This window comes from Epinephelus lanceolatus, chromosome 11 (assembly GCF_041903045.1).
Source record: "Epinephelus lanceolatus isolate andai-2023 chromosome 11, ASM4190304v1, whole genome shotgun sequence".
Lineage (NCBI taxonomy): Eukaryota > Metazoa > Chordata > Actinopteri > Perciformes > Serranidae > Epinephelus > Epinephelus lanceolatus.
In genome coordinates this window covers 8,554,621-8,568,285 of record NC_135744.1, presented here as the reverse complement: position 1 = coordinate 8,568,285, position 13,665 = coordinate 8,554,621, and the positions used below count along the sequence as shown (strand labels likewise).

The window sequence follows — 13,665 nt, the reverse complement described above, 5'->3', positions numbered from 1 at the left end:
TAAATAAAGTATGTTTGTTTTTTGGGTCACAATTATGATAAACTGCATGTAGAGAAACCATTCATCCAGTTGCTTACTTAATATCACTCTTTCAGTCCTGGGCATCCATTAACCAGATATTCAGGGTCGCCAGTGTTTGAAAACCAGAAAACATGAGTCAGCAGGTTAAGAGATGTTGAGGTTATCTTAAAGTTTGAGAACATGTTCAGTAGGACTCTATAGCAGTGAAGTGTCTTTTTTTTTCTCTGAGCACAGCCAAACAAAGGCTTTTCCACACACAGCACACACAAAAAGTAAAAAACAAACAATAAAAATAAACATTGGCATGCTCAGCCAGGGCACACGCATAATTATAATTATACAGGCCTTAAAAAGTGTACGAGGGATTTACATTCTTTGAAGAGATTCAAGAACAAACAAATGAAAAAAAAAAAAAAAAAAATCCTAAAGAAAGAACGAAGGGGGCAAAAAAAAGCCCACCACACAGCCTGAGCGGAATTGCTCAAACAAAACATAACAGGGAGCATTCACCAGGAACACAAAAACACAAAATGAAACAGTAACACGAGGCAGCCTCAGTGCAGACTTCAAACAGTGAGGTGGGACAGCAGGCTGTGGGCAGGACTTGGCGGAAAATGACTCTGATTGTTGCTGCTTATGTGGAGCCTGATGGAGTGTGTCAGCAGCCAACTGGGAGTCTGTATTTTTTTATGTTGCAAGGCTGCTTTCAACTGCTTCTTCCCCCACAAAGACATACAGAGAAACACAGTCATTAGCATTTCATGTAAGACTGTCTATAATGCACAGAAAAACAGCTACTCACATTTGTCTTAAAGTATAATTCCAGTTCATTACAACATCTATGTTATTTCATTAGTTTGAGCCATCAGTCCTATGAAATATGATTTCAACCTTGTGGTTCATCAAAGTATCTGCCGAGATCTGAGAATAAGATGTGGCAAAAAACTCCAGGGGCCAGATACAGTAATGATGCAAATGCCTAAAACACCGCTTCAAACACACAAGCTGGTAGAATGCTAACATGCTCCCAGTAACAATGCTATTATTAGGGCTGTACCCGACTCAGAATTATTTCAGTCGAATCAGATTGGGCTGTTCAATAAGAATATTTGACGAGTCTTTTTTTTCCATATTAAGTTTTAAAACGTTAATTTTAAGGGGCTCAGTGGGACGTTCAGTGTGACGACAGCATTCATATAATATAGTCAACAAGCTAACTGTGCTAACGATGGATCCGAAATGTGCAGCATTTTTGCCGACACTAGATGTCAAAGGAAAGTCAGAGACTGTGTCATATTATCTTGCTGTGAGCTGTAAATTCACCACTTCTAAGCAAAAGAGAAAAGATAATGTTATCTAAGAGCCTTATTGTGGAAAGTGTCTTCTCAACCTCTGTGCTGCTGCATCCCATCCGAAGCTGTCGGCACTCAAGAGCACTCACTCCACAGCAGAATCTGGGGACCAAAATGTCCACAGAAATACACTGTACAGCACACTGACTAGCAAAAAAATGCTAATGCTAAATAATTAATTAGCACTAAACACAAAGTACAACTGAGGCTAGTGGGAATGTCTATGTTTTGCAGGCATTTGGTCATAAATCAAAGTATTGGACAAACTTAAATTTTGACCTGACACTACAGGAAATCATCAAACTTGGTGGGATATCTGCTGGCGATCATGAATATCTTTACAAAACTTCATGAAAATCCCTCCAATAGATGTTGAGATATATCAGTCTGGAGGTGGACTAAAAGACCCACAGTGCCATCCCTCGACTTACAAATACAGATAGAGTGGCTAGAGACAAATTTTTTTAGGGTGACATGATCATGAAAGGCCCATGATAACGTAGAGGGAAATAAACAGGGATAGAATCTAATGATAAAACAGTAATTAAAGTTGTTTTTCCAGTCTACACAGCAATCTGAAAAATGCCAATCAAAGGCACATGATTTTTTAATATGTATTGGAGATACTACTCTAATTCTTTGAGTTAATGATGTTATCATTTTATCCCTGTGGCACACTTTGTAAAGTCTGTTTTAATAAGGTAAACTCAATCATTTATACCTTTTCGTGCAGGATGGGTTCACAATTTTCAATGTGAGCTTTCAGTGTTGGTGATGGGGGACAAAATTCACATTACAAAAACACACTCCAGAGTTTATCAGCGATTCTTCTTAAATGACCTAAGTGGGTATTAGTTGCCTTTTTGGCGCATAATGCCTTCATTTTGTCACTGTCCTTCCACTGCAGCGCAACAGAGAATCATTGTCCAGAAAACACACAGAGGGAATTTTGTATTACAAATACTGTAACTTTGGAGATACCCACCTAATTTGATTAACTCAGACTCACTTTAAATTGCTTGCAATCTGTAACTTCACTGCTCAGAGCAGGACGCAAAATTATTTCTTCATTAACCACACGTCACTCTGGACTATCTAGAACTCCTATTTGTATTCAAACTGATGGCATGAATACTGGCCGTGATATATATTTTTTATTTTTTATTACAGCAAGCAAAACCTGTTTCAATGTTCTCATGGGTCTTTGACTATTTTTTAAAGACAGTCTTGCTAAACTCTGTGTGCAGATGATGTTTTACAGGTACGTGTTTACATGTATTGCTATGCAAATCGTATTCAAGGGCACGTCTATCTGTCCATTTATGAAAATAATGATTGAGATTTATAAAAATGGAACCAGGCATAGGCATGGATTTGTAAATCTAAAAAAAGAATGCAAATGCATTTTTGTGTTTATGTGTTCACAGAGTTTTTTGAGTATTATGCATCAGGCCCCTGGGCTAAGATCAGACAGGTTTAAACAAACTAAGAGTTTACTCACTCAGAGCCTCTTTTGTGGTAATTTTTCTATCTGTGACACAGGGAGATGATGTGCCCACTCTTCATCCCCCCAATAGAGCTCTGATTGGCTCAATTGTTGTACAGCAACTGTAGAAACTGCTGTACGCAACAGCAGACTAATTTGAATCACTGAACAAATCACTTATGTGTAATCAGGCAACACTTTATCCAGATGATTTAAACCTGTGGCTCCCAGCACAAATTTGTGTGTAAATGGTTTAATTGGTCGCAAACAATTGACACGCTGTGAAGAGGGGTCCTATATTTTTCTGTCAAGGGTGACAAAGCAAAAATGTTTAACACCACTGATCTAAAGCACTTAATTTTAAGGTAAAAATGAAAGTGAGCGCACCTGAAATGTCTACAATAACTCCTCATTACACAGGAGACAAACAGGTTGGGTAATTATGTTATCATTCACTTTTGTTTTCTCCTCTAAATAAATTGGACTAACCCGTTTTTTCTTCTGTCTAATCATCTAACAGATCGCAAGCTGTATCGTACATTGAGATGTCAGCAACTGATTTGTGCATGTTGTAATAAACTGGAATTATACGTGATGACTTGTATGTATATTAACATTCACACTGAACTTGAACTTAAATGTAATCTGAGCAGACTCACTGCCTGTGTTTGTGTGTATAGTGCATACATATTCAAAAGTGACAATTCTTACCTCTTTGATCCCACATGGTACAGCCTGAGTGCCCTTAAACAGTGTGATTGTTCTCCTCTAGTTTCTTGCTCTCCTCAGATGTTCCCACCTCCTTCTCACCAGTTTTCCAGCTTCCTTGCCTGTGTTGAATACAGAATTGCAAAAGCGTGAAGCAACTCTGCTACAGAATGACCTTCTCACCATGCTCCAGACGTCGTTCCACAGTGGGGTGCAAACTCATCTCCTCAATATCCATACATCACTTCAGACTATCTACAACTCTACCCTATTAATATTCAAACTGATGGCATGACTACAGGCTATGAAATATTTTCAACTGTCTTTTTTTTCTCTTTTCTCTCCATATCTCCCTCTGCTACATGCTCTGATAGTATATACTTAGCTGCATATCTATGGAAGCCAAGAACGGCCATGCTTGCAACTATATTTTTAATGTCGTTTCTCAAGGTCACAAGTGAATTACTTCCTTATTACCATTACTCTGTGCCTCTTGTGCAAACCAGAGGCTCTGTGCACACAAGAAGACACCCTGTTACCACTTTATTACCATTACCATCTATTGCAATCAATAATATCAATTATGGGTACTACTTGATCTGATATTTTCAGCTTGAATCAGTTTCTACAGTTGTCAAGATGTCAGTTATGCATGTTGACACTCCTGATCTCTAATAACATTTTAAGTAGCCTAGCAAGAGGAAACAACCTTTTTGTAAATAGCTCCAGATGACAAATCTTGTTTTCTCAAGATAATTAAATAATACCTTGTGATCGCAAGATAACAGCATCAAAAATAGGTTTTTAAAGCACGGCTGTTCACAGCTTCCGTGTGCAACACTGTGACGTGATCATTTAAGGGCATGCAGAAATGTTGGCTTGATCTACTGTAAGAGACTGTGAGTGTATCCCTTATTCACCTTCCTTTTTGTCTTTCTAATTCACTTTGTGTAGTACAGATTTGGGTTTGTGCACCAGTGTGTGTTTCTATACCTTGAATTCTTCATGTAGAGCCAGTAGATGAGTCCCACCACAGCAGCAGCTATGAGGAGCCCTGCCACAACTCCCACTATGAGCTTTGCCTGGTCCTCTGATTCCTCCTGAGAACCTGACAACAGACAGCAGCACTCTACTTCAGCTGTATGACTAACACACACACTCAAACACTCACACAGAAGCTTTCCAACTGAGCACCTAAAGGAATTCATTGACAGACTGTTTGAACTTAGCTGTTGTGAGAACACAGACACCAAAATCATGACACATCCTAGGGAGATAATTCACTGTGAAGCTCTATGCCAACATTTTAGCTCGAGCTAACACTACACACAGCCAGCATCCCACCACCTTTACAAACTCTCCTCTGTTGCACTGGTTTATACTGTAGCAATAAAATGACACTTCCTCAACATTTTATTGCTTTGTCTTGTGTTTGGGAAACTTGTTTTGGTTGTTATCTGGGGCTACATGAAAAGTTTTGTTTATATTCCAGGAAACATCAGCAGTACACAATGAAATATTGAATATTTTGGAGATGGTGGCTGGTGTGTTTCTTTAATAGAACAGGAGAGGATTATCAGTGTGTCAGGGAGACGAGAAAATAAATCCGGTCTGTGTCTAGTTATACTTGGGAGAGTGTGGTGACGGGGTTGGAGAGGGGGGAACAGTCCTTTCCCCAAACTTGTAAATGCTGGGACAGTGCAGTTTTTAAAGTCACATAAAAACATATAGGAAAAAATTCCATTTACTATAGATATGATTCATTAAACTTAACATGATACCCTGTGACACCCTACAGCCAATAACGCTGTGATGCAATAGACTAGGTTCAGTTTTTTGTGAATTCCATCCACATTTTAAGGCAGTGGCAGTGCTGATGTTACTCAACGCCATTAGCCTGTGTTTTGACAATGTGCTTTGATCACACAGGAATTTGCGGCCTCAAGAAATACAGCTCCTTGGAGGCTGACAACTGTATAACCAGTCACTAAACAATCTAACACTGTTTGGATAAAGTGTTAGATCAGCCCCAAAATCATCCTTACCAAACTCACCAGTCTCCATTTACATAAACTGTAATTTTAGCTTGTATAGAGCCTGCATATTCTCACATCTAACTAGGAGAACTACGAGTTTATTTAAACCAAATCACAGTTGGTCATCTTAAAACAGTGAAAAGAAGAACCGGGATTGTGAGTTTTACTTGTTTTACAATGATAAAATTACTGAATTGATACTGGAAGGTTTGACAACTGCCTTTTTGATTTTGGGGTTGTTTCTAGTTCAACAAAAAGGATCTTACTCTTTAACAAAAATGTCTATCTCTGTAGGGATCCTTTCCATAAATTTGTCAGACACTTAGAATAACAGTCTGAGCCTGTTAGTGGCAAAAACAAATGCTCTTAGTGGATGTAAATTAATGGTGCAAAACATGCTCTGAGCTGCAGCTGTCTCGCTCAATACTGGACCAATGTAAGAAAAAATGTTCCCATTGTCACTTTGACATAAAAACATGGGAAAATAGGTTCCAGATTGAAAAAATTCCTTTAACTCTGGATTTTTATGTTTATTTGATGTGCAGAAAGCCAAACAGCACCTCATCAGCATGGTAACATGCTTTGTTTCCCCCCTTGGTGTATAAGGATGTGACGTTTTGTGGGTGTTCCTTAATACTGACTGTATCTTTGCCTTCCTGTCAACGGTTCTGTAACTGACGTTGTGCTTCATCACAAATATATTCAGCAATTACTCATACCAGTCTAATGAATGTTTAAGTCTGACTCATTACTCTCCATTTTCTCACCAGGTCACAGGAGGCGGTGCTAAAGCTGCTGAATGACAGTGTGAGGGTAGCTGGTGAGGTGTGTGGAATCCATCGCTGACGTGCATCATTTGCCGATACTTTTTTACTACAGTATAATTCAGGGTTACAGTGACTTGTTTTTATTGACAGGAACTAAGGATGGTGGGTCATAGGAGTTGATGTGTGCAGCTACAAATCACTATTCAGAGGACGGAAACATGATGACTCATCTAACATAGTTTAAAAAAAACATCAGCTACACTGAGCTACTGAAGTGTCATCTTTTAAATATACTATATCTGCAGAGATTTTATTGCTACAAGACCATATATTGTACTTTGAATACAAATGCTTTTAACAGATAGTGTCCTATTATCCATGTGCATATGTTGTCCAAATGGTGGCATTATCAATGGCACAAGGATAGGACTGGTGTGTCTTCATCATTTAATTATGTGGTGTCCTTTAATAATCATCAGGCACTCTTCATAATTGTCTGCATGAGTTAGCCAGTTAAAAAAATAAATAATGATGATGGAAAAGCTGAGAGGATAAATGTTCACACACAGTATCGTCTACAGGTAAAGTAATGAATGTAGCTCAGTTTATGCATGAAGACAGAGTGGTGAGTGTTGGGTGCATCATCAGAGAATCCACCAGGGTAACACTTTAGTTCAATTCGCCAAGATAGTATGTTTTACTTCAGGAATACCATAACATTTTGAAAAATAAATAAATAAGAAACTCAGCAGAGCTTACTGAAAAGTGTCTAGAAAGTAAAAGATAAGGGCAAAGGAAAACAAAATCTTACCTTCTTCCTCCCTTTTCTCCTTAAAAACTGAAATCAAACATAAATGAATTAGAAATCATAAAAGCAAAAGGCAAACAAAACATATATATGCTGTTTGTCTAAAAACCCTGAAGCCAAACAAGATTCTACACTCATCAAACATAAAAGAGGCCTGGCCAGGTGTAGCCTCACAAAAGTTGTTTTTTTTTGTTCTGATAGTGCCTTACAATAAGCAAAGTGTACCTTGGAAAGGAGAAAGCAACAATACATTCTAAAAGCAACAATTTACTATGCTTTCAGAGCATTTGCCAGGCAGTGGCTCTTACACTGCAGGGAAAATAGGCGAGCAAGGTTTAGCACCCCAACAAAGAAGAAATACAGCCAGACCCAGGAGATAGTGAAGAGACAAAAGAAAGGATGATTGTCAAAGACAGACAGAACAAATGAGGATGAACAGCAATGGCACAGAATGAATGTATGAACTGATGTCACTGTAGCATTTAGCGTTAGCCTTTGACAGTCCCAGGCTTTGGTTAAATAATCCTTTTTGTTTTATTTGATTTCATTCCAGTATCCATGGTGGGCACAGTGTAAGGAAGTGTAGTGTAGGAAGGAAGTGTTAAGTGTAAGTAATTGGTGCCCTTCACTGCGCGCATTTCAATATAAGCATATTCTGCAACTGTTAGATTCAGCAAGTAAGTGCTGTTGACGATATGTTTATATGACTTGTGGAAAATGATAATTATACAGTTTCCTCAATGACAGGAAAGACAATTTAAAGGGACAGTTCACTGAATACAATCAAAACTACATATTTTCCTCTTACCTGTATAGCTATTTATCAGTCTAGCTTGTTTTGGTGTGAGTTACCGAGTGTTAGAGATATCGGCAGTAGAGATGTGGTGCTCCAAAAAATACATTTAAAAAACTCGAGAAGGAGGACGCATGCATCAACTGCTAGCTCACCTAGCACAACCATGCTAGCTAACATTACAGCTCAGCTGAGGAGTACGCCATATAGGTTTACATCTCACGCTGTCCTGAGCACGAGCCTCTTGTCAATGAGTAGATGCACGTTTCCATCTCCACAGTGATACAGTTGGCAGGTGTAGTTCGACAGAAAGAAAATAGTTCCCACACTAAACTGCTCACAATAAGGTTTGCAGATTATCTTGAGTGACTGGGCCATGCTTTCTTTTTTTTAAAAGCAATTTTTGGTGCCATCTAGTTACATTATATTGAAGTAGGCAGACATCTCTACGGCCGATATCTCAAATACTCGGCAACTCCCAGCAAAACAATCTAGACTGATAAATAGCTGTAGGTCTAGGTGAACTGTCTCTTTAAAGTCTCTCCACATTCAAGTGCTGTCTGTAACAACAGACATCACCAAAACCTGCAAAACCTGCAAAAGTATAGTATAGTATGGTATAGTATATATATAGTATAGTTGCTATGCCAGTGTATCCCACAGAAGAAGGAAAGAACCCCAGCAGTCCTAAAACATTAACAGTGAGTAACTTTCTCCACGGGTGTAAAGCTGCAAAGAACAACAGTGTGATGAGCAAAGAAATCGATGCTTAAGCTATTTTGTCAGCATCATAGTGCCTGACCCCCACTGTTCAACCACAACGCTGCTGTGATGGGATTGAAAATGTAAGAATACTGCTGATCACATTTTATTGTTTTTACTGCTGAAATGGGTTCCACATGGGATGAACTGAGTCTTGGGATGACATGTTGTTCTAGATGTCCGTATCATTCATAATTCATATATTTAATGTTTGGTGTATTCTTATATTCCAGACATTACTAGATAACTTTCTTTTTCTCAGTATGTTTTGCTTCAATGCTTCAATGCCAGCTTTAAAAATATGTTTATACTCATAATCCAATCTATATATTTCTTGTATTCTTCTATTCTTCTTCTATTGCTTGTTATATCCTATCATATTATGTTGGTGCGATGATCTAACAACACTGTGCCAATGACTGAAGTTTTATCTTCTCTTCTTATTGTCTGGGTTGACCATTAAAGATAAGATAGCTCACACCCAAGCAACTTGATTGCCCTCAACTGCAGAGAGGCTTTGAGTTGTTTCAGTGTTGTCCTGTTTCATGTTACATCTTTTGTTGCAAAGCTGCTGGCGAAATTCCCTCCGACTGTGAAGTCACACTGGCAGTAACGCAAACATCAAGTCACCAGCAGCCTGTTTGTTTCCTGCAGTACTGAGCTGCAGAAAAAACTCATGTGGAGACGGTCAACAAGGTTATTGGCTGTGAGGAGCTGTCACTACACAGCAAATGTCTGTGTGAACACTGTAAGAAGAGTGGAACTTTAATTTGACTAATTGGTCGCAGTTTTCAACTAATACTGCCTAATTAGCCAAATACATTGACTCAAAACAACAAAAGGCAGAATCACAGCAAAGCGAGTGAAAATACATGATTTGTCTCCTCAAAGACGTAGAACTTGAGCTCTCCCTTAGAAGCATTACTGCAGCTCTCTCATGTCCCACAATTGGGAAAACAAAGCCAACCAACCAACTTCCTGACAAGCATTAACTTACCAGAGGCGACATTGATGGTCTTGGTATCTTCTCCCAGCTTGTTGCTGACGCTGCAGGTGACAGTCAGATTCACCCTGGGGACCACAGTGATTTTATGGATGGCCTTGCCGTTAGAGTACGAGCTCTCCTCCTGGAGGCACAGCAGAAAAACAGTCACAGGAAGAAGATATGGGAACATATTTTTGGGGGAAGAAATCTCACACATGTAGCAGCTTCTTTAGTTGCACACACATTATCAACGTTCCCATTCTACAGGATGTGTATTGCTTGACAGGTGGGGAACTGTGAAATGGTGGGAAGTCAGAACAGGAGGAAAATACTGCAAATGTCGACATCAGGAGTGCTGAACTCTGCCAACGGAGGGGAGTCCGGGGAGACAGTAAGCGGAAAACTGCAAACTCATTCTGAATGCAGGAGTAAACACAAAACATCCTGTTCCTTGCCAACAAACCTGAATCCAGCAGAGACATATTGCCTCGTTGTTAGAGCATTACCTGCTCATGATGAGGCCTGGAGCACTTCATCACACAGCATCTTGATAAGTACAATATTTATAGGAGTGAATCACAGTCTGCACTGAGGCTGAACTTCACCCACACGGTGTGGAAAGCCTGTCTCACAGAATTTTTTGGCTAATTAAAAAACTATTCTTTATTAAATCTCCCTCAGTGTACCAGAATGTGCAACACTGTTTGCATTTCCATTGATCTCTCAATATCAGGGCCAGGACCTCTTTAACACATTCATGGCACTGTTACAATATGTTTTATCATGCCCTGTAAAGATCTAGCTTTTGTGCACTATCACTGCTAACTGAAAAATCATGTCATGTTTAAATTCAAGGATGAGGTGCGCCTTTATGGGTTGAAAAAAATATCATTATTTGAATAGTCAGGAGGTTAGGGTTAACTATTTGGAGATATGTGACTTCACATGACAGCAACCATTTGCAACTACTTTATGATGCAGTTTATTGTGAGGCTACTTGTGACGAGAAATTGCCACAATTTATCAAATGTTAGCCTTAACAGGACAATTAAGTAGCTTTAAGAGCAGAACTGAAGCTCAGACAGATGTGTGTTAATCCATACATCATTAGCTGGCATCACTCATTCTTAACCAACCGGACCCAGCCAGGAAACCAGACATTATTTGAGCCTTAAGTCATTACCACAGGCATTCCTCAAGGATGTGTGAGTTTCCCCTTATTCTGTTTACATAAAAAAAGCAAATGATTGTACAAGTTCTCTTGTGACACTGATAACTTGGGGCTTATGGATACAGATGTTGAAATATCTGGCTTCACTGTGGAGGCTAAAAAGTTTGCACCATGGTGGGATTACCATTATTTCATTGTAAACTTCATTTTTTTGATCCAGGACATTTGCGGGACTATTTTATCACCCACACTTCTGCTCTTAAAGCTGCTCAATTGTCCTGTTGAGGCCAATATTGGATCAAGACCACACAAGTAGCATCACGATAAACTGCAGGAATAATAGTTTCCATTGGTGAATGCAGCACATTTTTGCGTATGGTTGCTGTCCTGTGAAAATCACTTATCTCCAAATGGTACTAACCCCCTAACCTCTAACCCCTAACCTTGTGACTTTTCAGCTGTGTGGTAATGCTTTTTTCACATAATAGTTGAGAACAGATTTTTTAAAATGGTTTTCTTTTTTTTTTTGTATTTTTTCACAAAAAATCGTACAAATACTGGGGTATACATATTACCTGTGATCTATCTTGGAATATCTGTGTGAATTATGTATGCACTAGAATAGTAATGCTGTTATTTTATCATGCTCTGATTGAGAGTATATTACGCTACAGAACTCAGCTTGGTTTGGTAATTTATCAGAAAAGTTAAAATAACAAATAAATAGACTGGTCCACACAGCAATGAAAGTGATTGGGGATTACATAGGCACCTCTCCCTCCAAATGCTCTTTGTAATGACTATAGTTAAATGGGCTGGGGAAATTATTGCAGACCACTCCCATGCCCTGTTTTCAGAATATGAACTGCTCTTATCAGGTAGATGCTACGGGGTTCCTATTAACCACAGGAGGAGTTACCTAAAAGTCTTTTATCCCTCTGTCAGTGAATTTTCTTAACTCAGGATATGAGGAGGGTGTGAAATGAGGGCTGGTGATACACATATCTGAATGCACTTTATGTTTGCACCTGTCTGTGTTGTGCACTTTATGTCTGTTTCTGCAATATGTGTTTTTATGTCCAAGTCAAATTTCTCTAGGGACAAATAAAATAATCCAAATCTTAAATATTGAAATTATCCTCACTCAACTGCATCTGATGCATTTTGACTCCAGCAGTGAGCGAGGTTGTTCACAAGTTCCAATATACAATGGCTGCTAAGACATAGTTATGCTCTATGCATACAGCCTCAGGGATACAGCACTGTACAGATGAATGTCATAATGGAGCAATGGCAGAAAAGAGTGAAAGCCTCAGCAGGAGCGCTCCACTTTTATTGCAAAGAACTAAGCCAACTCTGAAAGGCTCCTTAAAGAACACTTTGACACCCCACTGCACTGTTTGCTATTTTGCTTCATTTTGCTGCAGCTTCTTTTTCTCCACTAAAGACACTAAGCACACACACACACTTTCTCACTCATGCTCCAACACTTACGTCTGTGCTATTGACGCTCCATTGGAAGCTTGGCTCTGGTACTCCCTCAGCCTCGCAGGTCAGAACTTTGTAACTAGCGTCATCAGCACGGTGTTTGGTTAGTCTGGTGATCACAGGCTTTCCTGTTTCAAACACATTATGTTGTCACTCACATTGTTTAGTTCACTAACATTTCATTACACACACATATTTCATGATATGTAGAGAGTTGTTATGATCTCCCAAAAACAGATTGAAACACTTACACCCTGGCATGTTTGCCTTTTTTTTTTAAGAAAAGAAGTCTGTCCGACTAAATATGAGTGTGACATTTTTAGTGTTCCACTCATAACAGCAAGCACAAGGGTTACTATCACACACACACACACACACACACACACACACACACACACACACACACACACACACACACACACTTCCTCACCTTCTACAACCAGTTCAAAGCTCTGACGTCGCATGAGGCCAGTCATGGAAAGTTCCAATACATAGACTCCTGCATCAGCAAAGGTCAAGTTGGTCAACTCCAGCTCCTTCAGTGCCATTCCATTCTGAAAATCAGAGTCACAACGTCAGCATGTTTTTTTTAAGCTAAGTATGGCTGTAACTTTAAATTTAAATGTCACAGTAACACAAATCTAATAATAAGGAAGAACTGTAAATGTATGAAGGCAAGACGGCAGTTTCATCTATGCATCTATAACCACTTCTCCTGTTCAGGGTCACATGATGTGCAATTCAGTGGAAATTCCAGGGCTGTGGACTCGAGGCACATGACTTAGCCTCAAGTCAGACTCAAGTTACAAATTTGACGACTTTAGACTTGATTTGACGAATACAGAAGACTTGGACTTGAACACCAATGACTCGTGACTTCACTTAAACTTAAGCCATGACCTTTTTCCAGTGGCAAATTATGTCCCCAAAGGAAAACTTTGTCAATGTCAACAGTTTTATCTGGTAAAATAAAGTTTTTAGTCTCTTCATGTCACTTCAGTCATTTTTATTGCAGCAAATTGTATCCAGTAAACTGAAAAAAGCAACTATGGTGTTATGGTGTTCTAGTAGGCTACCATAAATTTAGTTTGTAGTTGTAATAATAACAATTAATATAATAAAAAAAACAATACTTATTGCCACACAAAAATATAAATACTATAGATTCTTTTCCCCACCCCAACTTGATACCTTCTGTCAAGGCCAAAGATTTAAAAGTAAAAAGTGCCACGAGTCAATTTTTTTCCCTTCATTTCCCAAAGAAACTAATAGTAATGCTTTTCATTCC

At 38.9% G+C, this 13,665-nt stretch overlaps 1 protein-coding gene across 4 annotated transcripts in view; it reads right to left on the bottom strand.

Moving 5' to 3' along the window:
• alcama (activated leukocyte cell adhesion molecule a) overlaps window positions 1-13,665 on the bottom strand; it is a 102,886-nt gene continuing 89,221 nt past the window's right edge. Inside the window, exons 10-16 of one of the 4 annotated variants that reach the window (XM_033644317.2) lie at window positions 12,808-12,931; window positions 12,384-12,505; window positions 9,731-9,860; window positions 7,182-7,208; window positions 4,561-4,675; window positions 3,571-3,689; window positions 1-734 (exon numbers count right to left, since the gene is read on the bottom strand). In XM_033644317.2, coding sequence (XP_033500208.1) covers window positions 3,605-3,689; window positions 4,561-4,675; window positions 7,182-7,208; window positions 9,731-9,860; window positions 12,384-12,505; window positions 12,808-12,931 — 603 coding nt within the window. In that variant the 3' untranslated portion in view covers window positions 1-734; window positions 3,571-3,604. Of the gene's footprint in view, window positions 738-3,570; window positions 3,690-4,560; window positions 4,676-7,181; window positions 7,209-9,730; window positions 9,861-12,383; window positions 12,506-12,807; window positions 12,932-13,665 lie in introns of all 4 variants that reach the window. The other 3 variants (XM_078172208.1, XM_033644325.2, XM_033644335.2) reach the window with 3 other exon arrangements.